This window comes from Syngnathus acus, chromosome 16 (assembly GCF_901709675.1).
Source record: "Syngnathus acus chromosome 16, fSynAcu1.2, whole genome shotgun sequence".
Taxonomy (NCBI): domain Eukaryota; kingdom Metazoa; phylum Chordata; class Actinopteri; order Syngnathiformes; family Syngnathidae; genus Syngnathus; species Syngnathus acus.
The window spans coordinates 1,781,741-1,809,260 of record NC_051101.1 but is presented as its reverse complement, the minus strand read 5'-3'; the positions used below and the strand labels follow the sequence as shown (position 1 = coordinate 1,809,260).

At 44.9% G+C, this 27,520-nt stretch overlaps 1 protein-coding gene across 7 annotated transcripts; it reads right to left on the bottom strand.

Moving 5' to 3' along the window:
- Positions 1-50: 50 nt before the first annotated feature.
- arhgef1b (Rho guanine nucleotide exchange factor (GEF) 1b) lies at positions 51-26,772 on the bottom strand. 7 transcript variants are annotated; one of them, XM_037273154.1, is made up of 30 exons: positions 26,622-26,772; positions 15,902-16,089; positions 15,391-15,489; positions 14,679-14,721; positions 14,352-14,598; positions 12,421-12,450; positions 11,741-11,852; positions 11,596-11,671; positions 11,487-11,516; positions 10,936-11,139; positions 10,733-10,874; positions 9,970-9,981; positions 7,232-7,363; positions 6,791-6,984; positions 6,559-6,705; positions 6,393-6,475; positions 6,002-6,127; positions 5,822-5,936; positions 4,090-4,190; positions 3,939-4,013; positions 3,742-3,817; positions 3,483-3,650; positions 3,228-3,315; positions 2,985-3,089; positions 2,803-2,855; positions 2,593-2,736; positions 2,423-2,524; positions 2,163-2,320; positions 1,991-2,087; positions 51-1,866 (listed from the first exon to the last, which is right to left on the bottom strand). In XM_037273154.1, the coding sequence occupies exons 1-29, from the start codon at positions 26,761-26,763 to the stop codon at positions 2,013-2,015; spliced, it is 3,267 nt and encodes a 1,088-aa protein (XP_037129049.1). In that variant the 5' UTR covers positions 26,764-26,772; the 3' UTR covers positions 51-1,866; positions 1,991-2,012. The 7 variants fall into 7 exon arrangements, with proteins under 7 accessions (XP_037129049.1, XP_037129051.1, XP_037129050.1 ...); XM_037273156.1 differs by having other exon boundaries at positions 2,163-2,317; XM_037273155.1 differs by having other exon boundaries at positions 6,791-6,981.
- Between the last annotated feature and the right edge of the window lie 748 nt (positions 26,773-27,520).

Here is a 27,520-nt window from a genome sequence, read left to right as displayed (position 1 = left end):
ACTCATGCTGACTTCTAGTGATTGGTATGAAACAAATAAAAAAGGAGAGATATTTATTTCCCCAATTTATTATAAAACAACAACGTACCACATTTGTTTTCCTTGAAGTGTACATCATTTCAACAGCCTCAGTAAAATCAAAACCCAAAATACACAGTATACATCTTGCATAGTCATTGCGTATAAGAGAAAAACCTATGGTACATTCAGCAAATATGATACAAGCTGCTAGTGCTAAATTGTCATCATTTGGCCAATTCCAACATGGTACTCAGAGCAGAGATTATTACGTGAAGGCCCCCCCCCCATCTAATAATACAATAAGAACGTTCAGAACATTTTCCGACCCGAGTGTCCATTTTGGTGCATTGGAATTCAATCCATGGCCTACCAAGCGCTGCTGTTTCCTGCCAAAACAGAGTTTAGACTGAGCACCCTTCTGCAACTACACACATTAAAAAAGGGCTGCTGGCTGCTGTCTTTTTTTGGACTTGCGGCTCATTTCTTTAACAATGCAATAAAATGTTCGGCGACACTGGTCAATTCGCAAAGGCAGTTAATGCTTCGTGAGCTAACGCTAATAATGTAACGCAGCGCTAAGAAGCCACGTACGCTGCCTGGTGGGAACGCTGCCTGGTGGGAACGCTGCGCGGCGGCGCTAGGCGACATAACGCCACGCAGACTTTTTAAATGTTTTGTTTAAGGCTGTGTTTTTAGTGAGCATTTTGACTGGCTGCCAGGAAAAACGTACTCACTCTCCCCATTCATTTTGCGTAAAATAGAGAGTCATTTTTGGTCATGCACTGCCTAATCTATAAATATACTGTCTTCAACGCAAATGCTGTTATGGACTCACATGCTACCTAATCTGCAACGGTAGCAGCGCTGGGCCCCAGTTTTTCCTTTGTGTACTTTGCCTGCTCCTCCAAATAGTGGTGGCCACTATTTGAGAAAGTACATTATTTATTAGACTTTCCTACCCTACTTTGACATTTTCCGTTGTTATTAGGACAATAATCGTCGACTTACATCTTGTTCGCGCTAACCAAACTGTCGCACTTGTTCTACATTCTACTTTGGCTTTCACGTCTACGTTTATGCTCCCGGTCTGGCCCAGCGCTGCCTTGCGTCCCAAAAAGGAATAAATAACAGTCAACACAAACAAAATCTCCATTATTAACAGCTTGTTGGCCGATCCTATTCCTAAAGACAAAAATGTCTGATACGGTAAGAAGCCTCCAGAAAATTCACAACCTCACACATGTTCAACTATTCGAATAAAAGATGTGCATTTCCGTTGTACTTTGGCAAATGAATTTACACCATGCGGTGCTTTACAATGGCTTCCTAAGGCAACTTTGTGGTTTTTTGGGGGTGGGGGGACTTGATTCGTTCAGCGGTGTATGTATGTGGAAGAGCACTTTTTAGTAGGCAGCAAAAAGTGTCGATTGTGTTGCTTTTGTTTTTGGCACCTCTGCAAATACGCAATCAAAAGAGGTCTTTTTTTTGGTTCGTTCAAATCCTTTCTTTGCATAATCAAGGCAGCGCTACGCAACATTACGCCAGGTAGCTTGACGCGATGCGCAACGTCATGTTCTGCAGCGGGGTCACGCGCAATTCAACATGAGGTCGCGCTAACTAACACGATGCTACGTGACGGTATGCGGTGCCACATAATGCTCCGCAGCGCCACCTCGGAGCTGAGACAACCACACGCATCCCACAGCACTGGCCGCAAAAGTCATTTTCCTCCCCTTGTTCATCCTCCAGTAAATATCCAGGACCCGTCCGAGCGAAGGGAAGGCTTGCGGACATTTATCCAAAAGCCTCTTGCACTCCAAACCAGCACCAGTTAAAAAAAAAAGTCTAAACAGAAAAAGAGACAAGCATTCATTCAAAGCTTCACTTCAAGCAATCGTAGTTACAGAGCACAATATCTCTCGAGAACAATTCAAACGCACAATTCTCGGGGAATTGTGCAATGTCTCACCTTATGGCCAGCAGCTGACGTCTTAGGCAAAGTGGCCGCCCTCCAAGGAGAACTTGGACAAAGCCTCCTGCAGCCTGTGATGTTCCTCTTCAACAGTCTACGAGACACGAAGAGCATCTTGTGTAACAAACGCCACCTTGCATGTTTTTCTCCATTTTGCTTCTCTAGTCACCTGGAGCATCTTGATTTGCCGCTCCAGTCTGACGAGCCTCCGGCACACTTGCTCCATCCTATGCGGGGGCAACACCAGTCTGGCCGTCTCCGAGGGGAGGCTCTCCGCGTCTCCTTTAGCGTCAACAACTTCCTTCTCCTCATTCAGCGGGCCTTCTTCTAAGCAAGCCGAGGATCAATTAACGGCAGGCAAGTGACGGTGCTCGAAATGTGCACACTTTGGAAAGCATCAAACTTGTATCTGCGGACACCAACGAGCACCTGTTGATTGACAGCTGTCCATTTCATAGCTGGGCTCTTCCCCATCTTCGCCGTCCTCCGACAGGCTGATGCTCCCGACCAGCAGCCTCTTCAGCAGCATGACTACGAGAACGGAAGGGGGGGGCTCGTTAAGCGATAACCACGGCCTGCGCCGGAGGACGGCGTTTCACCTTCATCCAGGGCGCTGGCGGCCATCTTCTCCTGTTCACTGTTGGAGTGTCCCAGGAGGTCGAAGCCTTTGTCAGACAGGAAGTCGATCAGAGAGTGGCGGGGATCGGACGACTTGTCGTCGCTCAAGCTGTCCTTATCGTGATCTGCACACGGACGCCGTTTTAGCCAGGAGGCAATGAACTAACAATGCTAATGAGCGAGCTTCTCACCCCCGCTGCTCTTCAAAGCGCCATTCTCCGTGGGGCTTTGAGGGGCGCTCAGCCTGACACACACACAATGTGACACACAAATGGACAATCACAAAAGGAGAAACACGTAATAACATATGAGCAAAGCTTGCAATTACTCCCCCCAATCCATAGCAAGACAGACAAGGCGCACACACACTCACCCAGAAGGACCGAAGGTGGCTCCGCTTCCAGGAGGGAGGGGGATCCTCATGGGAGCGCCACTTTTCTTCAGATCATCTACTGCTTGCTTGATCACGTTTGTCCACCTGCATGCACGCATGCACATTTTAGAACTTGCCTTAGACAAGAAGCATGAGCAGCCTCAAAAAGGTAACAAAAGAGACGATTACGTCTTGAAAAACGACGGCGAGCAACAATTTGTCAGCCCGTCAAGCGGCACTCACAGTTTCCTCTCGCCCACGGACTGCGCCACCAGCTCGTAGATCTGCGCGCCGCTGTCCCAGGTGAAGATTACGTAGAAGGCCTTTAAATCTGAAAAATGAACCAAGCACCGTCACCAGGCTAGATTTTCCTGGCTTAAAAAATGTCCTGTTTATTTACAAACATTCTCAAATGTGTTTGCTGTTTTCATTTTACCCAAAATGTGGTGATTGTTATTGCTTATTTTCCTGCTTCATCCGTGTGAGTGTGCGACTGACCTGTGGCCACCTCGCGCAGGAAGACCGAGTCGAGTTTGATGATGGGGCTGAGCATCTGCTTGCCCTCCTGCACGGCGATGATGCTCTTGCTCTGGCACTTGAGCACCATCTTGTCGTCCTGTCTCTGCAGCAGCACCAGCAGGTCGCCCAGCAGCACGCACTGCACCTCTGGTGGGGACACACCACCACCACGCCATCATATGCTTTTCGCTCATGGGCCTTAGGTGAGACCCCCCCCCCTCCCCTGTGTGTTACTTACCCACAGCCTTCTCCTTGGTGACCTTCCAAGTGAGGGGGCCTTCATACAGCATCTTCTTTTGGGTCAGGTCGATGTTCTAATTAAAAAAATAAAAGAAGAAGAAGAATGAAGAAGAAAGCTGCAAGTAGTCACACAATAAATGGTCTCCATAGTTTTTCAGTTTTCATCATTTGCTGTTTTCCCCCATTGCGGCGTACCTTATATTCGGTATAGAGCTCGTTGCTGGGCTTGAGACCTGACGTGTCTAATCGCCGCTGGTAGTCCTTGAGGGTCTGCGAGAACAGAAGAAATTAGACTTCCTGCCAAACCGAATGAGCGAGTCAGTCACGGCGGCGTTTCCTTTCTCACCAAAAGGTTCTCCATCACTTTGACCTCCTCGTTGACATGGTTGAGGATCTTTCGGCAGCACTCGGCGCTCTGCCGGATGCGCTCCTTCTCGCCGGAATCCTCTGCCATGCATATGATCGTTTCAAACTAACACAAATGCACTCTTAAAGTAGACATAACATGGAAAATCCACTTTTTTTGCTTTTATATTCATTTTATTGTGCACTTGGAATCTCCAAGATTATAGAAAAGGGTAATCTATCCCTCCAAGTGTTGCAGAGATACTTTTATGATCTGTTTTTGACTCCGTTCAGTTTTCTCCATTTTCTTTTACGTATTTTTGTCTATCACGTCACATCCTTTGGAGCAGGACCACCAAACAAGGTAATGGGTGTGGCGAAACGGTTTCGCAAATCCGCCATTTTTAGTATTCAGAGAGACTTTTGTAGTCCAGACAACTCAAGAATGCCGAAGTGGAGATGTTCCATTGTTGGATGCATCAATCCACACAACTCATTGCACTGTCCCCCAGCATCAGAACCTCAAAGAAGTGCCTGGTCAAATTCAAGCATTGTTCCCACATCTGTGGGCAAAATTCAAGCAGTGTTCCCACATCTGAGGGCAAAGTCCTGATTGTTCAAGGACGAGTGTTTCAGAAATCTTTTGTCAGTAAAGAGAAGGATTCGCCGAAAGACTTAGTTTCGTTGATGGTTCAGTTCCTTCAATCTATGGAAACGACGGATTCAGTAAAGCAGTAAGCTCGAGATGACACAAAAATAATACACTGTATTTCACGTTCATATTATTGCGTGTCTAAGATGCCCTCGTTTTCATAGCATCAGCATCGGTCTTTGATTTTAGTGCTGTGCGCTCTGTTTTTAATTATTGTGGGTGTATTTTGAGTAGTTGTATCAGATGAATTGCATCGGAGGTGCTGTTTTATTTTTGGGGAACACAATAATGTGCTAAATGCATTGGTTAGCTTCTCGCTAACGCTAGCACTAGCTTACTTCTTAGCTTGACTACAGTGTTTGCTTACAAGACATGTTCATAAATATTGTGAGGGGATTTATTTTGTTAAGTGTTATGTATGGTTGTATGGACAAGTCTTCTGCCGTTGACATCTTTTAATCAATCAAAAAGTTTGCAGCGCCAGTAAACTCTACCTTGGCTAAAAAACTACAAATATGTCTGACTGGAAAGAGAGGTACACATCTTCCGGCCTAGAGGAAGTGGGGTGTGAAGTATCACATTTGCATTCAAAGAGACGCACCTCAGAACAAGTACAAGAGAGGGACCTGTGATGCTATCAAAACGAGGAATTCAGACAAGAGCATCACTGTTCCACTTTCTATAGACCACAACTGAATGAGAAAAACCGAAGAATTTATAAACGTGATATGTAAGGTTCGAGTAACTTGACTTAAGGCTTAAGTAGAAGTATTTTACTGTGTATAACCGCACAGCAATAATACAAGTGATAAGTAAAACCGTTTTTGCATGCTGATTCCATGTTGACATCAATGGCACTTTGGCCACTAGAGAGCAGTGAAGAAGCAGATATAATACACTGACAGGGGGTAAATAGTATCGGCCTGCGAGTATTGTTCCATTTCCAGTCTGCGAGTATTGTTCCATTTCCAGTCTAAGTATCTTGCTACAACATTTATGTTCAAATAAGCTAGCAGACTTTCATACAATGATGTGATTTGTTAAAATATACGACAAGTAATTCAGTAGTTTCAAAAGACACCTGTGTTCTTGGCGATGTTTTCCAGTAGCAGCGGATACTTGGTGAGCCTCTGCATCTCGATGGGAATGATGTCCTTCAGCTGCAGCCTCCGACATTGCGGCTTGCTCTCCGCCTCCTGTCGTCACATCAGCGTGCTTTTGTCTTACCGCCAAGATGGCCATCGTTACTCAAGTGCGCCACCTGAATGAAGGCGTTGAAACGAGCCTCCTTCTTCTGCCTGCTCTTGATCTGGTCCAGAGCCCACGATTGGTGACTGCAGAAGCGGGCTGTCAGCTTCTGGAACCATTCCCCTTCTGTGCCCTCAAACTGAAAGGCATAGAAATCAATGAAATTTAAAAAATATGCAAAACAGTCAAATGTACAGTCAAATTCTGCTTCGGCACGTCTAGTGGAAAAAATACCCACTCTAGAAACGCGTATATATTATCAACCAGGAATATAAAACAATTATTTACTGTCTATCGAAAAACATAGTCCTCCAATATTTGAGCACTTTTTGATCGACGACGGCTGCATGTAAAATTAAATAAAAGATTGGAGGGAGGGCACAAAATAAAAAGCAAGTTCTTACTCTGTTGAGGACGGTCGTGCTGATGGATTTGACGATAAAGTTGTCCTCCTGACGAAGTTTCTTCAGGTTCTCATAGAAGTGATCTGTACAGATGGGACAGAACGCTTTATTGCCACCTTTTACTTCTTCTACTTCCTCTCCAAATGCACTCCCAACAAACGCTCACAGTGCATTTCGATAATCTCGTCCAGGTTGGGGAAGATGGCGGCCAGCTCGGTGGAGCTGAGGAGCTCCTCTCGCTCCAGAGGCTTGGAGAAGATCATCTGGAGGACGCTCAGCATGCGCACGTGGGCGTGCTCCGTGGCGAACAACTCTACAGGGAAGAAATGAATCCAGAAATGGGAAAACTGGTAAAAAACGAAGCAGCTCCCCAAACCAGGTTTGCGTCCCGTTCTCACCGTTGATGACCTCCTGCCTCTTGGTCTCCTTCTTGCTGAGGCCGGAGAGTGCTTCTGGCGAGGCCAGCTCCCTCCAGTTGGGAGGATCCTGCTCGAACTCCAGCAGGCGCGGCTCCATCTCCTCGGGCTGAGGGGCGGGGCTGGCAGGCGACGAGCTTGAGCCATCCGAAACAGCCGTCGCCGCTCCTTCGCTGCTGGTACAAAAACTTATTGAAAGTCACATAGTTGCAGTACACTCGTCAACTGCCCCTTCTCCATGTTTCGTTGACAAAATTAATCTAGAATTTATGATTGATAAATTCATACTAAAATTTTTTACAGAACATTTAAGCTACAAATGCTGTCATACATGCTAAATCATAGTTTAGCATTGTCGGCGGAGCAAATGAATGATACTTATTTGAACGCAGGTTCGTGTCCATCCCTGCTGTGCACTCTTACAAATGGGGGCCAGCGGACGGCGGCTGCAGGTCCACGTCGCTACGAGAGCGCAACTGTTTGGCCCGGGATGAGCCGCGGCGCCGTGACAGCTGGCGGTGCACGCGTGCGCTCTCGCTACGTGCCACCTTCTTACTGCCGGTTCGAGGTGAGAGGGGGAGGGAGGCAGGGGACGCAAGTGGACAGGGAGGGGATAAGACGGGGAACAATGACAGTAAAATGTGGACGGGAGAAAGAAAATACAGGCAAAGAGTTCAGAGACAGCAGAAAAGTGACGTAGTGGACAGACGTGAGGAACGACAGAGAAACGAAAAACAGGCATGTTAGAAAATGACACGTTCAGTCCAGGTTTCATATTGGCCAATGAAACTCATGCTTCGCCAACTGACTGTCAAACTTTCATCCATCCATCACAGAATGTTCATTAAAAAAACTCAACTGCAAAAATTCCCTTTTCTTCTTTTCGTCCTATGACTGCACAAAGCATCAGAAAAATAAAACAGGAAAAAACACTTTTTTCTTACAAGAACAATTTAATTATTCTCTTTTCATCCCATGATTCCTAAACTATCTACAGTGCCTTGCGAAAGTATTCGGCCCCCTTGAACCTTTCAACATTTCGCCACATTTCAGGCTTCAAACAAAGATATAAAATTTAAATTTTTTTATCAAGAATCAACAAGTGGGACACAATCGTGAAGTGGAACGAAATTTATTGGATAATTTAAACATTTTTAACAACTAAAAAACTGAAAAGTGGGGCGTGCAATATTATTCGGCCCCTTTACTTTCAGTGCAGCAAACTCACTCCAGAAGTTCAGTGAGGATCTTTGAATGATCCAATGTTGTCCTAAATGACTGATGATGATAAATAGAATGCACCTGTGTGTAATCAAGTCTCCGTATAAATGCACCTGCTCTTTGATAGTCTCAGGGTTCTGTTTAAAGCGCAGAGAGAACCATGAAGACAAAGGAACACACCAGGCAGGTCCGAGATACTGTTGTGGAGAAGTTTAAAGCCGGATTTGGATACAAAAAGATTTCCCAAGCTTTAAAACATCTCAAGGAGCACTGTGCAAGCAATTATATTGAAATGGAAGGAGTATCAGACCACTGCAAATCTACCAAGACCCGGCCGTCCGTCCAAACTTTCATCTCACACAAGGAGAAGACTGATCAGAGATGCAGCCAAGAGGCCCATGATCACTCTGGATGAACTGCAGATAACTACAGCTGAGGTGGGAGAGTCTGTCCATAGGACAACAATCAGTGGTGCACTGCGCAAATCTGGCCTTTATGGAAGAGTGGCAAGAAGAAAGCCATTTCTCAAAGATATCCATAAAAAGTCTCGTTTAAAGTTTGCCACAAGCCACCTGGGAGACACACCAAACATGTGGAAGAAGGTGCTCTGGTCAGATGAAACCAAAATCGAACTTTTTGGCCACAATGCAAAACGATATGTTTGCGTAAAAGCAACACAGCTCATCACCCTGAACACACCATCCCCACTGTCAAACATGGTGGTGGCAGCATCATGGTTTGGGCCTGCTTTTCTTCAGCAGGGACAGGGAAGATGGCTAAAATTGATGGGAAGATGGATGGAGCCAAATACAGGACCATTCTGGAAGAAAACCTGTTGGAGTCTGCAAAGGTCCTGAGACTGGGACGGAGATTTATCTTCCAACAGGACAATGATCCAAAACATAAAGCCAAATCTACAATGGAATGGTTCACAAATAGACGTATCCAGGTGTTAGAATGGCCAAGTCAAAGTCCAGACCTGAATCCAATCGAGAATCTGTGGAAAGAGCTGAAGACTGCTGTTCACAAACGCTCTCCATCCAACCTCACTGAGCTCGAGCTGTTTTGCAAGGAAGAATGGGCAAGAATTCCAGTCTCTCGATGTGCAAAACTGATAGAGACATACCCCAAGCGACTTGCAGCTGTAATTGCAGCAAAAGGTGGCGCTACAAAGTATTAGCGCAAGGGGGCCGAATAATATTGCACGCCCCACTTTTCAGTTTTTTATTTGTTAAAAAAGTTTAAATCATCCAATAAATTTTGTTCCACTTCACGATTGTGTCCCACTTGTTGTTGATTCTTGACAAAAAATAAAACTTTTATAAACAGAAAAGTATATTCAATATCTTTATGTTTGAAGCCTGAAATGTCGCGAAATGTTGAAAGGTTCAAGGGGACCGAATACTTTTACAAGGCACTGTATCTGTCCATCCATTTTCTATACCGCTTGTCCCCACGGGGGTTGCGGGCGTGCTGGAGCCTATCCCAGCAGTCATCGGGCAGTAGGCGGGGGACACCCTGAACCGGTTGCCAGCCAATCGCAGGGCACACAGAATTCCTAAACTAATATTTCTGAAATATTTTATTAACTATCACTTTTTGATACCGAAAATCGAAACCATTTTATTTAAAAAAATATCGGATATTTGAGGGATACATTTTTTTTTTTTTTTTTAAATCTCAATGCTTTTCAATGGATGTGATATGTTTAAGCCAATATCCCAATCTTGTTGAGTGGCAATTTAGTTCCACAGAGCATGCAAAATGCAAGTGCAAAAAAAACACTTTACATAAATGAGCGAGCCATTCTCCAGTTGGATCCAACAGTCAAGTTAATTCCAGAAAAACGATACTTAACTTGTGCTACTCTGTGTGTGTGTGTGCGTGTGTGTGTGTGTGTATGTGCGTGCATGTGTAGCAGTGTCCGTGAAGGCGCCCACCTTGTCTTGCGCCTGTGAAAACACGGGACAGCACAAGGTTAACACCTAAGCTATGCACACTTGCAACTCTGAGACTTTTGGCTGCAAACACGGCTTGCTGGCGCCACACGCAAATGCACACGTGACAGAGACGAGCGTCGACGGGGCTGCGCGCGCCCAGACGTGCAGACAAAAGAGGCAGGCGACCACACAAAAATTCTTTTCATACTTTGCCTCTTATAGAAATAACGTACGGCTGAAAAGCAGCATTATTTTGACTGGTGGCCAAATTTTCCCATATCGTCATGCGGGCCTGAATGTAAAAAGATGGACTTGATTTGACTTGACAAGTTGCACTATACGAGGAGCAAGAAACAAACATCTGCGCCTGAAATCAAGTCATCCCTAATTTGAGTCCAAAGCTGAGAACCAAATTGCTGACACACTTAATAATAATAATTAATTCAATTTATATAGCGCTTTTCAAGGACCCAAAGACGCTTAACAAAGACACTTCTGCACTAAAATCGCCAACGATGCTAAGAAGGCAACAAAAGTGCTGGTTCAAACATTAGGACAAGACAAGAGGAATGAAGAAAGGAGAGGAAAGGTTGCAAGGGACACCAATGCGAGCTTGGCTTTTTCGACAGCGGAAGGGAGGCGGGGCGACGTGGCACAAAGCGAGCACACAGCAGGGACGAGACATCGTCGGCCCGAGGACCGCCGCGCATTGCTTGACTTTGGCTGACGACAGACGCCAGTTGAATTCGCCTCGCGTCCTCACCAGTCCTTCTCCGGGTTGTCCTCCGCGGGAGCGTCGCCCGCCAAGAAGGGCTCCCCGACACTCAGCGAGCACCCCGGCCCCACGGGGGACACGTCGGCCCATTCCGACAAGTTGAGCGGCTCCAGACGATTGCTGGAGAGGCCTGGAACAAGTTTGGGATCCTGAGCCCACGCTGCTTCACCAAAGCGGCCACACGCACGTACCATCAGAGTGCAGGGCCTCGTGGCTGTTGCTCAGGCTGGCATTGTTGCCCGACCCGTCCGTGATCTCCACCAAAGGAAGAGGGCCGGAGCCGCCGCCTCCGGAGCCCGACTTCCTGCCGGGGAGGGGGGGCGCGGTCGAGTCGACAAAGGATCCTCGGACGGGTGTTGGACCTTTACGCTCCTGACTCCCTTTCTCCCTGTCCGCTAGAAAACAGCAAAAGAGGGCCAAGTTAGGATATTTGAACCAGGTGGCGGGTAAACACAAAACCACCGACATGCACTCTGTTAGTAAAAATGGGTACACCGGATTGGGGGGGGGGGGGGGGGGGGGGTGGCGTGGTTTGGTTAGTCCGGTCCGAGGGTGCACAACTCAACCTACAACCAAGTACTCAAGAGTACAAAACCTCCTTGTGTGATTGGGACATGCAAACGTGCCTGGGTGCGGGGGGGGGGGGTTCATTAGTAGGGTTCTGTGTCTAACACGCTAAACGGGGGTTCACTGTTCACAAATAAGGCGGTGCAGTGGAAGCGAGCGCTCGGATGACTTGTACCTTCGGCTTCTGTTTTAGGTTTGACCTCAGCTGTAACAGGAGAGAAACGGTCATTGACGGATCGGAACGGTCGCCGAGCGGGGCCACAAGCCGAATCGCTATTACATACGGTTGCCGGCGATCCAGCTTGGGATCCCTGGGAAGCCGCCCCTGGGCTTGGTCTTGGTGGACTCGTCCTTCTTGTTCTGAGGAAGGAGGATACCATATGAAGGAAGAGCAGGGTCACGACAACAGTTCCGTCCACTCGCTTTTACCTTGACCAGCTTACTGCGGAAGAAGCCCCCTCGGGACTTCTTGCTGTCCACTGCCCTGGTTTTTACTCCAAGGTGCTTCATGAAGTAGGCCACTGCCGAAAAGATGGACTGGCTACAAAACAGACATTGAAAGCAGTCAACATCAGATCCGGATGGATGGATGGACTCATCTCATTTGGCAAATTTGTGCTATTTGCCAAGGTAGCAGCCATCTATTAGGTGCTTATCCGTGTGATGGCCTTCTTCGAAATATAGAATCTATTTTAGTCTGATTTGAAGATATGCTCTTTACAATTTTGGATTATTTTGCCTAAAGCGCGTCACACGTGTTTAACTGGTTTGAATCGCAAAACAAGTCACGAGAGGAGAAAGTCTCCTTTGTGTGCGCACATCTGCTCATTGTGTCATTGGATCACTGGGCGCTGATGACGTTCCTCAAAAACGGGGCTGGGGGAGTCAAATGAGCAGGAGACAAAATTATGCAACTGGAGGAGAAATTGGGTGTGGTCATGAACACTAAAGTCCCTTTTGTCTGGCAGAGAATGTCGCAACGAATGAACACAGCTAACAAGCAACGACTTGTTTAAGCTTCACTTTGACCTCATCCAAGTTTAAGAACACCATGCAAATCATCCGTCCAAAGACAATAATCAAGTTCCTGAAAAACATGTTCAACTCACCATTTCTCTTCATCCAAGACGATGGTTGGTCTGAAAAGAGAAGGAAATACCGTCAATCGTTGAGGAAATAAATACTTTTTTGAAGCAGACTGACCTCTTTCTTTTAAGTAGCATGTTTGCGCTCTCGTGCGCGACTGTTTACGAGCAACAAATTGTGCCTTTTGGGCCGGTGGAACCTAAAGCGACCGCGTTTGTTGTGATCCAAATTAAAGCCAACCGTCGTGTTGTTTTGTTCAAAAATCAAGCTATTGAACATATTCTAATTTCAAAAAGAAGAAAAAAAAAAGGAACCAAAAAAAATACACAAAAAAAGTGAGCAACGCATGCAAAGCTGAACTGTAATCTGAATGCAAAAAAGTAACTTCAAAGTCAGCTAAATTTTCAGTCAAGCAAAAGTTGAGTGAAGTCGATGCGTCCTGCAAGCTCGGAATGCTGCGGCGTGAGCGCAAAAGCTATTTAAGCATTTTTGTCTGTCTGATGCAACCCGCAGGCAAGACAGCGGAAACACGACACTTGCGCCTTGTTGTCAACTCCAAAAAGGAAGGGGGGGGGGGCTTTCTTGGGACTTCCCTGCGCAAACGCTGGTTTTGTCGGTGGGGCGGGCGTGCAAGCGTGCCAGCCAATACAGACGCACTTGTTACATGAGACAATTTGATTGTTGATTGGAGGAGAAAGAGTGCCATCCCTAACTTGGCAAGATGTTAATTTGGCCCGGTGCCCAAGTATGATGAGGTGGGCCATCCATGTATTTGTTTTTTTTGGTACACAGGCAAATTAGGACCATATCAAAGGAATCAAACAAACAAATGACACTACAAATTTGTTTTATGTTCTTGAGAAAAAAGTGACATATCTATGCCCTGATATCGTTCCTTCACTTTTTCAGATTTGATCCCTTTTAAGCGTAATGCCGGTTTGCAAAGGGTTAGTTTCATGTTTTTGAGAAAAAAAGTGACATATCTATGCCCTGATATCATTTCCTTCACTTTTCAGATTTTATTCCTTTTTAGCGTAATGCCGGTTTGCAAAGGGTGAGTTTTATGTTATTGAGAAAAAAGTGACATATCTATGCCCTGATATCATTCCTTCACTTTTTCAGATTTATCCCTTTAGAGCGTAATGCCGGTTTGCAAAGGGTGAGCAGCCAGCGCTGGCTCCCAGCTGGCTGCATGCCAGCTCCAGATCCTTCCTGCCAGCGTGGCACCGCTCGCGGCCCATTCCACTCCCCAAACAGTCTTAAATCCGCTGTTAACACATCTCATAACGCTAATCATGTGACCTGCTTATTGTGGTGCAAAAGTTTGCGAGATTAAGGCAAAGTCTGGACTTTAACTTGTGGCTTTGAGCTGTTTGTTTTAAAAATGAAAGCAGGCTTGTTAGTACAAATCAGAACCCCATGAGCAAGTGCAATTTTTTGCTTTGACTTGCAAGCACAGACTTGGGGGTGGTGAACGCGACTCAACTATGTCGGCAGAAAGTGAACAATTTGATAAAACAAAAAAAAAGGCTTAACCTAATGCTAATTAGCATCTATGTTGTAGTGCTACAACCCTTTCAGTAACGTACTGAACAGGAAAAGAGCAACAACACGAGTGGTGTAACGAAAACTAATAGTCTTTGTCCTCTGCTAATTAATTTTAGTGCCGTACTGACGAGATGAGAGGAGTTGAGATGTCTCAACAAACAGTGATATGTCCATTGGTATTATACTGCCCTCAGGTGGCTGAGGTGGGTACAACAGAAAGAGCAGCATAATGGCCATTAACTTAGTATTAAAACACAACATGAGGTGCATAAATATATAGAATTAAAAATAAAGTACAACATTAGGCAGTGCTAACACCCCACTTCCCCCCATTAAAATTCACATCACATTTTTGAGAGTTTGTTTTTTGTAGGAAAAGGTCTGGACGGATTGGAGGGACACTCACTGCGTCTCGGACATCTTATCCAGCAGGTTCTCGGCGACCGACTTCTCCTTCATCTCCATGGGGATGCGGTCGGTGGGGTAGTGGCTCTCCACGTCGATCAGCTCCGTCTCGTTGGGCGTCATCCCCATCTTGCGCTTTTTGCGGAAGTCCTCCAGCTGCTTGGCCACCTCACCCGCCTGCTCCAGTTGGACCTCGTAGGCATAGCGTCTTAGGATGTCTTCCGACAGCATGTCCGGGCGCGTCCGGTCTGGTGGTGGTGGGGTGAGGTCACGTCACATGTGATATACGCCACAAAAAACAAAATTTGCACAAAGGAGTGCTGCTCACCCAGTTCGGTGACTATGCGGGGAGGTACTGCGACTCTGAGGATCTGCAATGACAACATAGCTGACAGTGACTCTATATCACCACAAGGGGACGCTTCGACACTACAAATGATCTTCCAGCTGTTACTAGGTGAGGGTTGAAGTCCAATCGGGAGAAGAATGGAAAGTAGGGGGGCAAAAGGGACAAATGGGTTTTCTCACGGGCTGAACAGGAAGTTGAGAATATTTGCTTTTTAATAACGAGAATCCATACAGTGGTACCTTGATTTATAAATTACGTTTGTGATTAAGTGCTTAAGTCAGCTTCTCCATTATCCATTGAGATTAATTGCACAAAGCACCATTAATTTATTCCTCCCCTCCAAAAAAAACTCCAGTTTTTGCTATTTGTTTTGATGAAGAAAATGAACTCCATACTGTATGAATCAGCAATATAAAAAGACTGGCTTGGTTGTAAACAGTAAAAAGCAATGTCAAATTATCAACTGTAAATTTCTTTTTAAAACAGTAGTCCTAATATTTTTTTGATTGGGGGATTTCTTTCTAACTTTGAACAAGTAAAAGAAAAAATGGTTCAACATTTATCAAATCAATTTATCAACATTTTGTTCATGTTACTAGTAAACAAAATGTTTTTATTTTGTATTTTTTCATTTTTGTTCACTACAGTGACCTTGTATGTGACGAGAGCTCAGGATTCCTTTCCCACTTACCGCGCCCTTGTCCAAGAAGGTGTTGTGGAACTCCACAAACTGCTTCTTGGTTTCTTTGGCATTGAGGTTCTTCAGGAGGTCGGCGTGGAGGTAACAAAGCTGAGAGAGCACACACACAGATGATCTTAGCCCACAAAACACGGTGATGATGACTCATGGAAGTACACAGAGACAATTGCATGAACACGAGTCACGATGACAAAGCCTTCGATGAACACACGTGTTCACGTTAGCCGCTGTGAGAAAGGGGAAGCGGCTCGGGTGTGGGAACTCTCGGGTAGAAAACCGTTAAAAACGTTCGCCTTTGTGCTGTCCGCTACAATCGAGCGTGGCCTATTTCCGCTCTAATAGATAACTGCGTTGTCACGGCAACTGCCGGAGTTCGCTATCGCTGGATGGCGGCTGGTAAATTTCATTTGAATTGCATCTAACATTTGTGAATTGGTGCCAAGAATATTTAAAATATCTGTTGTAAAATTGAGTTGACCATAAGTGAAAGTGAGCGTCTCACCAGCGGCGCCGGGTCAAACTGGAGGATGACGTGCTGCATGAAGACCAGCAGGTGGGCGGGGCGCTCCTTCAGCATTTCGATGCTGCTGAATAAGCAGCGCTCGTCCACCACGTCGTTCAGGTCGTTCTCAAAGTCCTCGTCCTCGGCCCCGATGATGTTCATGGCTGTGCCCGAGCCCCAAACGCGCCCTGCATTCCACAAACACACACACACACACACAAAATCTTAGCATGGATTTGGAGGGTGAGTTGGCTGTAATTTTTGCTACATCGGTGCCAGTTTGCTACTTGAGCTACGTTGAGCATGGACTACTTATGTGATGTGTCCCCCCCCCCCGTTCCATTTGGCATGTTTAATAAAAATAAATGCATATCCCCAGAGGAGAGTTCATTAAGTTCTTCTCAGGACACATTTTGGCTTTTAGCTGACTGCATGATGACTTGTTTTCCATCTGACTTTTGGCTGGAACGACGCTATAATGGAGGCTTTCCGCACGGCGCGGGTCTTATTTATAATTGCCCTCCGTGTTTCAGACAGCAACGTGCTTTAAAATACGAGCCAGCCTGACACATTGACCTCCTCCAAACACAGCCTCTTTTATTCGGCAGCCGCCGAAACAACCTCACAGAGGAGCAAAGAAAACCGGCTCCTTACGGGAAACCGAGTGGTCTCATTCCGGTCGACTCACTTCCTTGGTGGAATTATCTCATTTTAATTGCACGCCGGGGTCATCGCTCGGTGTGGTTAGACGATACGCGTGGGCCGCCGGCGTGGGCGAAACGCGCCTTTTGTGGTAAGGTCGAGAGACTGTGGGCCGAGTACACGTTTGCCTTCATGAATGACTTCCTGAGTCGTTCCAGTTCATTAAGAAGCGCTCGTTGTGTAAGAGAATTGTGTTGCCGGAACACTGACTAACAAGGGAGGGTCAATGTGGAGGGGGCACTGTAGTGAAAGTTGCAAAACAGTAAAAATAGTTGCTAAATTAAACAGTAAACAGTCAAAATGCAGAGCAAGGTGCTTCCATATCCAAAAATGTCAAAACTGACATTGTGAAAGCAGCCCGTTTCACAATTTCACCAACATCTTTGCAAAGGGCAGCTCATCATCACGCAAGGCTTAAACGTCGCTTGCTTTCAACATTGACTCCCAGCTGATGATTGTGTAAGTGAGAGCTTTGTGTTGCTGGAAGCCTGACGAACAAGCAAGGGTAGGTGAGGCAGACCAAACAGGAAACAACAATAACAGAGGTTTGGACACAGGCGTAAGTCGATGCCTCCCTACATCTGCAAATGGTTGGAAATTGTGTCTGATTAGATGTAGACAGAAATTCATAAAAGTGATTTTTTTTCATAGCATAGATGTACATGTGCACAATGGAAGTCCTCCAATGAAAGAAATGGCTGTGATGATCGGTGTTTCTGAAATTCATTCAGCGACAATCTCCCAATGGAGTTCTACGAGAAAAGGTGTTGACGTGTGAATGCGACGGTCGTTGGGCGACCGAGAGAGCCGACGAGTGTTTGGGGGTCAAGGTGAGTTCTTTGCAACAAAGCTCTTTGAGCCAAGGCCAAACTGAGCCATTGAGCGAGCAAGCAAGCGAGCGAGGGGAAGAATGCAGCCATTCATTCACAGTCGCTTGCGGTGGGCTGCGGGTCATTTTGGAGTCGCGCGCATAAGGAGGGTTAACCAAACCAACGCCGCCTACGCTGCGCTACCACAGAAATAACACCACACGGACGGACAGTGCACGACTCTCTCAGAACACGTACATGATGCGGGTCGGATTACCAAAGAAGCACAAAAAACACACGCCGCGCGAGTCCCATCCTTTGGCTGTCGTTGAACCAAAGTTTGACAACTGGACCGCTCGCTTCCTGCCAAACGAGTGTGACGCAAGTCGTGACATAGTGTGAAGCTCAAGTCAGCCAGGGAGGTCAAAAGGTGATTGAGTGGGGAATGTTGGGTGAATTTAGTCTCGTTAGCTTAGCATAGTTAGCATGCTCGAGCTCTTCGAATGTTACTAAGAGGTGGTGGCGGGGGAAGGCGTGGTTTCGGTGCTCTCCCACCCGACACATTCCAGGTCTTACCAAGTGTCAGGTGGCATCAATCTAATGATAGCCATCGAGCGTGCGTGCTTGCGTGTGTGTGTGTATGTGTGAGAGAGAGTTAAGACTCGCCACACATGTGGAAGGGGGCCATTCCGATGTGATTGTGAGGAGCCCGTGTGCGTGCGTGCATGCGACAAGTGTTTTTTACAGCAGCATTCCTCGGCCCTCCAGGCTGCGGTCCAACACTACTTAGGACGCCATAGAACACAAGCTATACAAATTAATTGGCCATCTTGAAGGTTTGACAAATTCTACTAAGAGTGTGAAATCTGGATTTATAATATCAATTTAGTGAAGGGGCACTTTGCCACGTACAGTGGTGCCTTGAGGTCCCGTGACCCAACTGAGGTCCCCGTGACCCAAATAACGGGTTTTTCAAGATATGAGCCGTCATGTATGGCAGTTTTGACAGAAAGAGAACAATTTTTCAAACATAACATGTAATAAACCGTTGACATGCTAATATAAATATGGTACTAATGCTAATATAAACGAAAGATTATTTTTGTTTTACATCTCAATGGGTGAAATCCAATTTGATATGCAGAACAATTCAACAAACTGAGTCAATGTTGAGTGAAACCAGGCTGCGTCAATCTCGGAGCAGCTGAAAAAAAATGACCGTTCCTTTTGCATCAAATCAAAATGGCGCCCTTTGACGCACTCCAAGGTGCACCTGGACAAGTTGGGTCATCATCTTACAGACGCTCACAATGGAGCCCAATTCCGGTCCTCTTGTGCTCTACCAAAAATAGACCTTTGGCGGTCGCGCCGGCTAACGGCTGCCGTGTACTCGTCGCGCTCATCCGGCCGCACTGGCTCATTAGCCGCTGCTGAGGGGATTCCCAACCAAAAGAGAGAGCGAAAGAGAAGAGCACTCAGAGTGCAAGGTGGTGATGCAACGCAGGACAGGAAGTGGGTGTAATTTCCTCAGGAAGCGATCAGAGCCATTTCCTCAGGCGCCATACGACGGAAGAAAGGGAAAGCCAGACAGAAGGAATGGAAGGAGGGGCGGTGTAAGATGATAAGTATGAGAGCTGGCCTCTACGCTGACATGAGGAAGCGGCACAGGAAGTTGACACGGCAACAAAACCTGCTGAGCAACAGTAGGACAAGATTGTCTGGCCTCAAGCAGCAAAAATAAATAAAATTGCAGAGTAAAGCTTCAATATATTGTAATTGCACCTCCATGACAGTAGAAGGCTTTAATAGAGATCAGAGTAGAAAAAGGGTTATTCAACAGATACCGTATTGGCCCGAATATAAGACGACCCTGATTATAAGACGACCCCCCTCTTTTTCAAGACTCAAATTTGAAAAAAGACTTTTTGACTCAAGTTTGAAAAAAGACTTTTTGAACACCAAATTAAATTTTTATACGGAAAATAATTACAGTACATCTGAAACAAATGATTATAACAATATATTCGAGAGAAAAAGCATGTTATTTTGCAAAAACTGTCTATCACATCCTAATATCTGAACATTTAAATATGTAAACTAAAGTGCAATCACATTTGTAAATGAATGGCTTCTGGTTTATGAAATGTAAATAAACCAATCTACTGTGATAAAACAACAAAATTGCAATAACTGCATTAACCATCAAAGTGAAGTCTAACTGTAACTGTAGTCTTGAAACAAATCTGAATAAGGAAAAGCATTGCAATAAAAAATGCAAACTGCTACCGCTATTGTTGGGGAGCCTGAGGACTGTATTGGGGGTTGGCTCGGATGCTTATGCTCTTTTCGCCCCCGGGTGTCGGTTAGAACACAGGAGGGAAGACGTGGTTCAGTTTTGATTGCTTTACTGAATTATTGGCAAAAAAGTAGCAGGCACTGTGGCTCATAGGGGCATACAGGCAAACTGGCAAAAATTGTGTGAAGTGTGTGAAGGGTGTGTGTGGTTTGTGGGGTGTGTGAGTGTGGTTCTGCAACAGACAGAATTACAGCACGTAAATCAACGCTCAACTTCTGACGTCACACAACACTCGCAGACGGCACACATTATATAACTAACTGCGCGAAACGGTTCCGCTATACTAAATAACCATAAATGAAACACTCTTGGCAACACACCAAACATAAGTCATCGAGACAACAAAATACATTTGCTGGCAACCGTTAGTCGCCGTGCTGCTGCGTAACGGCTACTCGTACGATGCAAGGCAAATTTAAAGGAGCGTGCCGGACTGTCAATCAAACGGCGCGCACACGAAGCAAACCACGATCGGACAAACGGCACAACAGTGGACAGTAGTAACAATGAAACGTATATATTCACTTTGAGTCAAGGACGTACACGATCACAGCAACATACTCAGTCGATACCTGCAACCTTTAACTTACCGCTGCGCACAAGCTCTAACAATCGCGATAAGCTGAGGTAACTCACGCGAGACTTAAGGTGCGGTGACGTAACTTCACTTTAAAGATATTTGGCGCCATCTCGTGTTGTGAATGGTTATAATGTCTAGACCCCAAATGTAAGACGACCCCCACTTTCTCAGTCTTATTTCAATGCAAAAAACATCATCTTATATTCAGGCCAATACGGTATTTCTTTTTGGTTTTCTTTCATGTTACTAAGAATTCAATATTGTGCAGAGGAGTATTAATAATTTTATAGACAACTGAGAACATTTATGGTCGCAGCAGAGAGTTGGGGGTGGTGGGGGCTAAATTATTTTCTTCTTCCTCAGAAGAACACAAAAGAGAAAATAATTGCGAAGCATTGATGTATACTGTATTCTTTTTTTACTGCCTTTCAGGACCTTCAGCACATTTTTTTTTTTTCACAGCTTTTGGGACGAACGCTACCCCCCACGGCCCTCATAGACTAAACACAGAGAGGGGGAGAGAGAGGGAGTAAAGCAAGGGTGGGGGTGCGGGTCGTTGCAGACCAGGGACGACACAAAAATCAGGAGGAAAACAACAACAAGGCAGATGAGGTCAAGTGCAGGAAAAAGAATCACCTGAAAATGTTTGCATGGGGGTGGGCGTAGAGGAAGGAAGCACGTGAACATGAACAATGTCCTCTCTTCACAAACACACTAAACGCTTCCACCGGGGAACAAATGCTTTTTGGCTGCAGTTGGCAGAGGTGACGTAAGCTAACACCTCAGTGAAAACACACTGCTGCCTCTGAGTGTGTGTGTGTGTGTGTGTGTGTGTGTGTGTGTGTGTGTGTGTGTGTTTTCCTGTTCAGCATGCTGTTACATAAGAGCAGCAGGGACGTTTTATGCACGCATTACATGGCAGGTACAGTGTGTGGCGCCTTGAGATACGAGCCAATGTTTTTTTTTTGCCTTTGTCGTCAACTATTTTTTTCAAATGACGCATCAAGATTTTTTTCTTCCCTTAATGTTGTGATTGTGATTTCCAATATCTTTACTGTCTCGCTACGGCAATTTCACAAAGTTCCTCCAAACAAGTGTTATGTCACACAAAATGAAAAGTGGCGGCTTCGGCTGGCTGGAAACAAAAGCTCACTCGGCCAAGTGGCGGCCGGGCAATTTAAAAGTAACGTGCTCACGTTGAGTTGGAAAAAGTGAGGGGCAACACAAAACATCTTTCACAAGTGCAGCTGCTTCCTGCCTCGTGCGCCTCGGCTCAGTGAACGCGCCAGCGGCAACGGCAGCGCCAGAGGCGCGTTCTGCGGCAGTGTTCTTTTGCCACAAGTCGGGGAAACATTTGGAGCTCTGAGGAACAAAAAGTTGGAAATTTTTCAAAAAGATTGTGGAGGGAAAAAAGTCATAGAGGGAGGGATAACCTGCTTCTGGATATGCCCCCCGCCCCCGACAAACACCAGCCAACGTCCATTCGTCTGTGCGCATGCGCGCTGCACACAAAGGGCAAAGCTATCCCAGAAATCTCACCGCCGCTTCGACAGCCGGTAAAAAACAAAGCGCCGCCCGGCCGGCCGCTGTGGCGCTGGCGGGACGTTACATTAGGGACACCTGGCCTGTCCAATCAATGTTAATAGGCAGAGAAAGCAATAAAAATTTTAAAACGTAGTTTGTCAGCTATAGTTTCAAGAAAACAGAAGAACAACCAACTTGGCCTTTCAGTTTGCTAGCTTAATGCTATTGCTAATACAGTAGGTTGCCACGCTTTGACCCTTCAACGGATTGTAATTCATATGTTCTTTATCCTCTGCAGAGAACTACAAATGGTTCTGTTAATTTTGTCATGATTGTATTTTGAGCTCAATGATATTAAATGCTGTTTATTTCACATCTATCTGGATTCATGATTTTTTATGGTCATTTTCTGTTCTTTTTCTTCTTCCATCCAGAGAACATTTCATTCTTCCACAACCCCCACTGCAGCTACATGGAGGTCACTGGCTCCATGGAAACATTTGATAGGCCAGGAGCCATCGACTGGCACCGATTGGCACTTCCCTTGCTCTAACTGCTTCCGTGTGTGCATGTAGGCCTAATTGCTGAGGCCAAACACACACACTATGAGTGAGTCGTTTATTTATAAGTCTGGCTAGTGTGTCTGGATTTCCTTTGCTTTTACATAGTGCCCATGTAGAAACGATTTTTGCCACCAAGGACGTTATGTGGCTACGCTAAACTCACACCAAACCGAAAGATTTTGCAGAGCTTTGTGTCGGGGGGGAATATATGTTGGTATTGCGATGAATGGCTTTCCCTCTTCTGGGCTAGGGCGGTCTACGTAATAGAACGGATTCAGATCAAGGCAGTCCTTTCATTTATGGTACTGATGTTAAATTAAACGTCCGAGCAATTTAATCGGTCGATTTAGCGCTTTGAACATTTTGAAAACAACTTAAGACTTGAAACAACTTAACTTAAGATTTGAAAAAACATATTTAGTCTGAAGACGAAGGCCTTCACACATATGTTCATCTACTTTTTTGGGTTGACACACTTTTTTGTCCCGCTACTACTTCCACATACTTCATCCGAGTCACCTCATTCCAATTTCAACATATTCCAAATATTCAGTGATGAGTGCTTCCATTTTTTTCTAATTCCAAAACTTTTCCGTTTTCGCAAAATTCACGGCAAAATTTCCCCGTTCATTCTTAATGGCACATTCAACATTTCACATTTACATTGTTCCAGCTTGAAATCATTCAGCACATCCAAATCACATTGGGGAGGATTTTCAACATTTCAAAAATTGCCACATTCAATAATTTCATGTTTTTACGTTAAAGATTTGCGCAAAATGTCACAAAATTTCACTTTTTCCTCTTCTAATTTCTACATTTCTTGACCAATTCAACTCGTTCCAACTTTAAAATGTTCATCTTTTGCCTACCGATTCTAAAACTTACAACGTACTAAAAAATGTCACCTTTTCAACTTTAAATTTCCTGCAGAATTTTGCTAAATTTCGTTTTTCCCTTCTAATTTTTACATTTCTTGACCGATTCAACAAAAACAACTTTAAACTGTTCATCTTATGCCTACCAATTCCAAAACTTTCCACTTAACAAAAAATTCACATTTTCAACGTTAAAATTCCCACAGAATTTTGCAAAATTTCACAAAATTTTGATTTCCCCCTTTTAATTTCTACATTTCTCTACCGATTCAACCCGTTCCAACTTTAAACTGTTCATCTTATGCCTACCTATTCCAAAACTTCCTACGATTCACAAATGACACATTTTCGACTTTAAAATTCCCGGAGAATTTTGCAAAATTTCACATAATTTCGTTTTTCCCTCCTAATTTCTACAGTTTTCAATCGATTCAACCCATTCAAACTTTAAACTATTGAACCGGAAGTGCCCTAAATTGAACCGGAAGTGCCCCAAATCATACAGGAAGTGCCTCAAACAAACCAATAATGCCTTACATTGAACCAGAAGTGCCCCAAACAAACCAGAAGTGGCCTGAATCAAGCCGGTTTCAACTTTAGGATTACAAAGTATGGGTTATTAACATGTAGTTTTCATTTTGTTCATAATTCCAATAGTTTTGGCACTACTTTTAACTATCTTTTTACACTTTTTGTCCGATTCAACCGGTTTCAACTTTAGAATTCCAAAGTGAGGGTTACTAACCTGTAGTTTTTGTTTCATTCCATATTTCAACTCTTTTTTTTGACCATTTGTTTTACCCAAAATTTCACTTTTTTCACCATTCATTCTTTATGGGGCATTCAATCTCTGCTCTCACTTCTACATGTATTGTCCGATTTAACTTCACTGTCATTTGACATCATTCTGTAGCATTCCCCAAGTATTTGTTCAGCTTCTTCGCCTTCACATGCAATTTCTACAGAAATTGCATTTTCTAGTCTTTTATAAAAGTCAGAGCATTTTAAGTGGAAAGGTATTGTTGACGTAAAAAACACACACACAACTCAGCCTGTAGGAGGCAGTGTAACATTTCAGTCAAGAATATTGCTTTGTCTTCCACTACCACTGTAAGTGACTGCCTACATATATGCAATCATCTACCATCCATCAATCCATTCATCCATTTTCTGATTTCGCTTATCCTCACGAGGGTCCATCGCTTTTAAAACCTCAACTATCGATGCAAACCATTTGTAAAGCGTTTTGCATTGTTGACTTGCTTTCAACTATGCTAACTTTGCTAAGGCATAACCAAGTTTTCAACAGCCATCCTTGGACTTTAGTTTTTTTCCAGGCCTCCCATGAATGACTTCATTCTCACACGCTCGCTTGGCATCTCGCTTCAGCTCCCCCTAACTGGCCGCCGCAAGACTCCGCATGACAGCCGGGGTAGTAAGTCTTTCCATTTTCTGGCTTTTCCAGAGCGCTAAGTGGGACGGACGGGTGACGATCCTGGCCAAGCAACGCGGATGAAACCAGGGAAGTCGTTTGTGCTGACCTCTCGTCTTCTTGATACAGAAACCACTAAATTGATTTTCACTCATCAAGCGTGAAATTAAACAAGCAGGTGATAACTATGTTGATCTGCTTCCTGTTTATTTAGGGTGTAATCTTAATGTCGACCACTAGATGGCAGCACACTATTTTGTTTGACTACAATATTTTTGTGTCAGCTCTCTCTCAAACTGCTACATGTGTAGAAATGTGTTTGTATTATTAGCTCGTCTGCTAATGCTCAGAGTCAGCTTGTGAGAACATCACCCCCGAAACCCCCCACCTACAATTCCGCGGCTGCTGTTTATCCTCACGGCGGCCCAAGTTTTACGACACGGCAGAGGTACCGAAGTGGGACAAAACAGCCAACATTCCTTTAAAAGGAAGAGAAGGAGGCCTTTACGCTGCACACAAGCCGCCACTTGTTGAGCCAGCGCCCAGGCGGTGCCACCAACTTGCTACCCCTCGACTCTCTGACGGGAAGTTGCTACGCCCGCCATCAGCTGCAAGCAGCATTGCGGGAGAGCAAAATTAGCAAAATGCTCAATGATGAAGCAAAGCGTGGACTGACTAACTGTGCTTATTGAGACCAATTATGCGCTCACTGACGCTTCCTGAGAGGAGAGACACGCGCGCACGCACACACACACATGCGCACACACACACACATGCGCGCACACACACACATGCGCGCACACACACACATGCGCGCACACACACACACACACACACACATGCGCGCACACACACATGCGCGCACACACACACACACACACACACACACACACACACACACACACACACACACACACACACACACACACACACACACACACACACACACACACACACACACACACACACACACACACACACACACACACACACACAAAAAGCAGCAATCAATATTATGCAGACGCTCCTTATTGATCTCGTCTGCATCTTTAACTAGGCTATGCAAGGTAGCCATTTTGTTTCTGGGTCGTACTTAAAGTATGATGAAGAACAATTAGCAAACGTTTGTTGGGCTCAATGAGCATTTCAGGGGTTCAAACCTTTAGGACTTTTCAATAAAGCTTCAAATCAGGTTTTACTGTTTTTTTTTTTTTGACAGGCAGGAAATTAAGAAAACTTAAGTTTCATATTAATTTAGAATACTCTAAATATTTTTTAAATTGAAATTTGTTATATTTGCTGAATATAATGATAAAATCAATAATATAAACAATGTAAGAAAACGCTCTGGCCGCATTTAGCCCACCGTTTGCAGGTTTCATATCCTTTGTCATGTGCCACAGTGGGGCAGGCATACTGATGGCCTGGCTGTCACACTACAAATAATAAATGATCAACAAGACAATTCTCCCAATCAGCTGTCAGTCCCAAACTCCAGCAACTCTGTGAATTCCGATGATTTTTCAGAGACCTAAATGCAACTCGCCCTTTGATCTAAACATCAACGACACCAGAACACACAAACGCCTCCTAGCACAAATATCCACATGTGACAATCCCAGTACTTCGTGCTTTGAGGCTTGAAAGGTGTCATCAAAACGAACCGTTTTATTAAATCGTTTATATTTACAAAACAGAGTCGCACATAAGGCAGTGTAGCCCGGCGAAAGCCCCCGGTCGGCGTAGCGTTATCGTGCTGGGGGATTTGTCAGAGGGGGGAAAAAAACACACCTTCGTGGTCACCTTTTTCCAGCATTTTTTTAAAAAAGGTCCAACAAACATCTCGCCGATGGTTATGTTTAAAAGCTTTACTCACCCGCAAAGAGGGAGAAAACGTCCGTCCGAGCGCCTAAATCGTGTTTCGTGTAGGGAAAAAGTTGTCGTGTGTCATCAAGTGAAGTGAAGTGAGCAAAGGTGGGGGCTGGACGGGGGGGAGGACGGTAAAAAAGAAAAAACATTGTACGCGGAAGTACACGAATACTTACTCACTCAGTGAAACCGTTAGTAAATTATAGTCATATGAATATTGTATTTTATAACACCACATTACGACCGGAGAGTTTATGATGCCTCACGAAAAAGTTTGTTTGTTTTATTTTAAAAACACCGTAAAATGAGTCGCTTCCGCATTGTGTCACACACTAAATATTCCCTCTTTGACTGAACACTGTTAAAAAAAAACATTTTTGAATAACCATTCTAGGTGTTTTTCAACTACCAATGGAAATTATGATTTAGAAAACTGTCGCTATTATGTGTTTTATTGCTTGTAATAATTATTTTAATCAGTGTCTCGTCGGATTAAAAAAGTTCCACCCTAACTGAACGTCGGCTGCGAGATAATTGCCCCTCTTTAAATTACATTTTTGCCCCATAACAGTTAGAAATGACTCATGTATAACAAACATTATTTCAACTTTTGGCACGATCAAGATTTCAAGATTTATTTTTAGACGTTTACCACGGCAGCGACGCCAACGCAACCGCACTCAGGTTTCGTTTCAACGGCGTTTGTCGCTCCCTGGCGCATCAACAACGGCATGGCCACGATAGGCTTGCTGTTTGATGAAAAGCGTTTTCCTATTTAAAAATTGCAATTAATAAGTTGCCTGTCAATCAAAGGCAAATATTGAGCCCGAAAACCATTCACACTATCGCTGAATTGGAACTGGTGAGTGAAGCACGAGGAATTTTGTGTAGTTTTGTAGTTTCATG

Excerpts from the sequence above, each read along its gene's own strand:
- arhgef1b (XM_037273154.1), bottom strand. The coding sequence starts at position 26,763 with ATGTTTTTTCTTTTTTACCGTCCTCCCCCCCGTCCAGCCCCCACCTTT. Across the intron at positions 10,875-10,935 it reads CGAGGCCCTGCACTCTGATG|GCCTCTCCAGCAATCGTCTG; the intron begins GTACGTGCGTGT and ends AACTTGTTCCAG. Across the intron at positions 5,937-6,001 it reads GTTTCAACGCCTTCATTCAG|GAGGCGGAGAGCAAGCCGCA; the intron begins GTGGCGCACTTG and ends ATGTGACGACAG.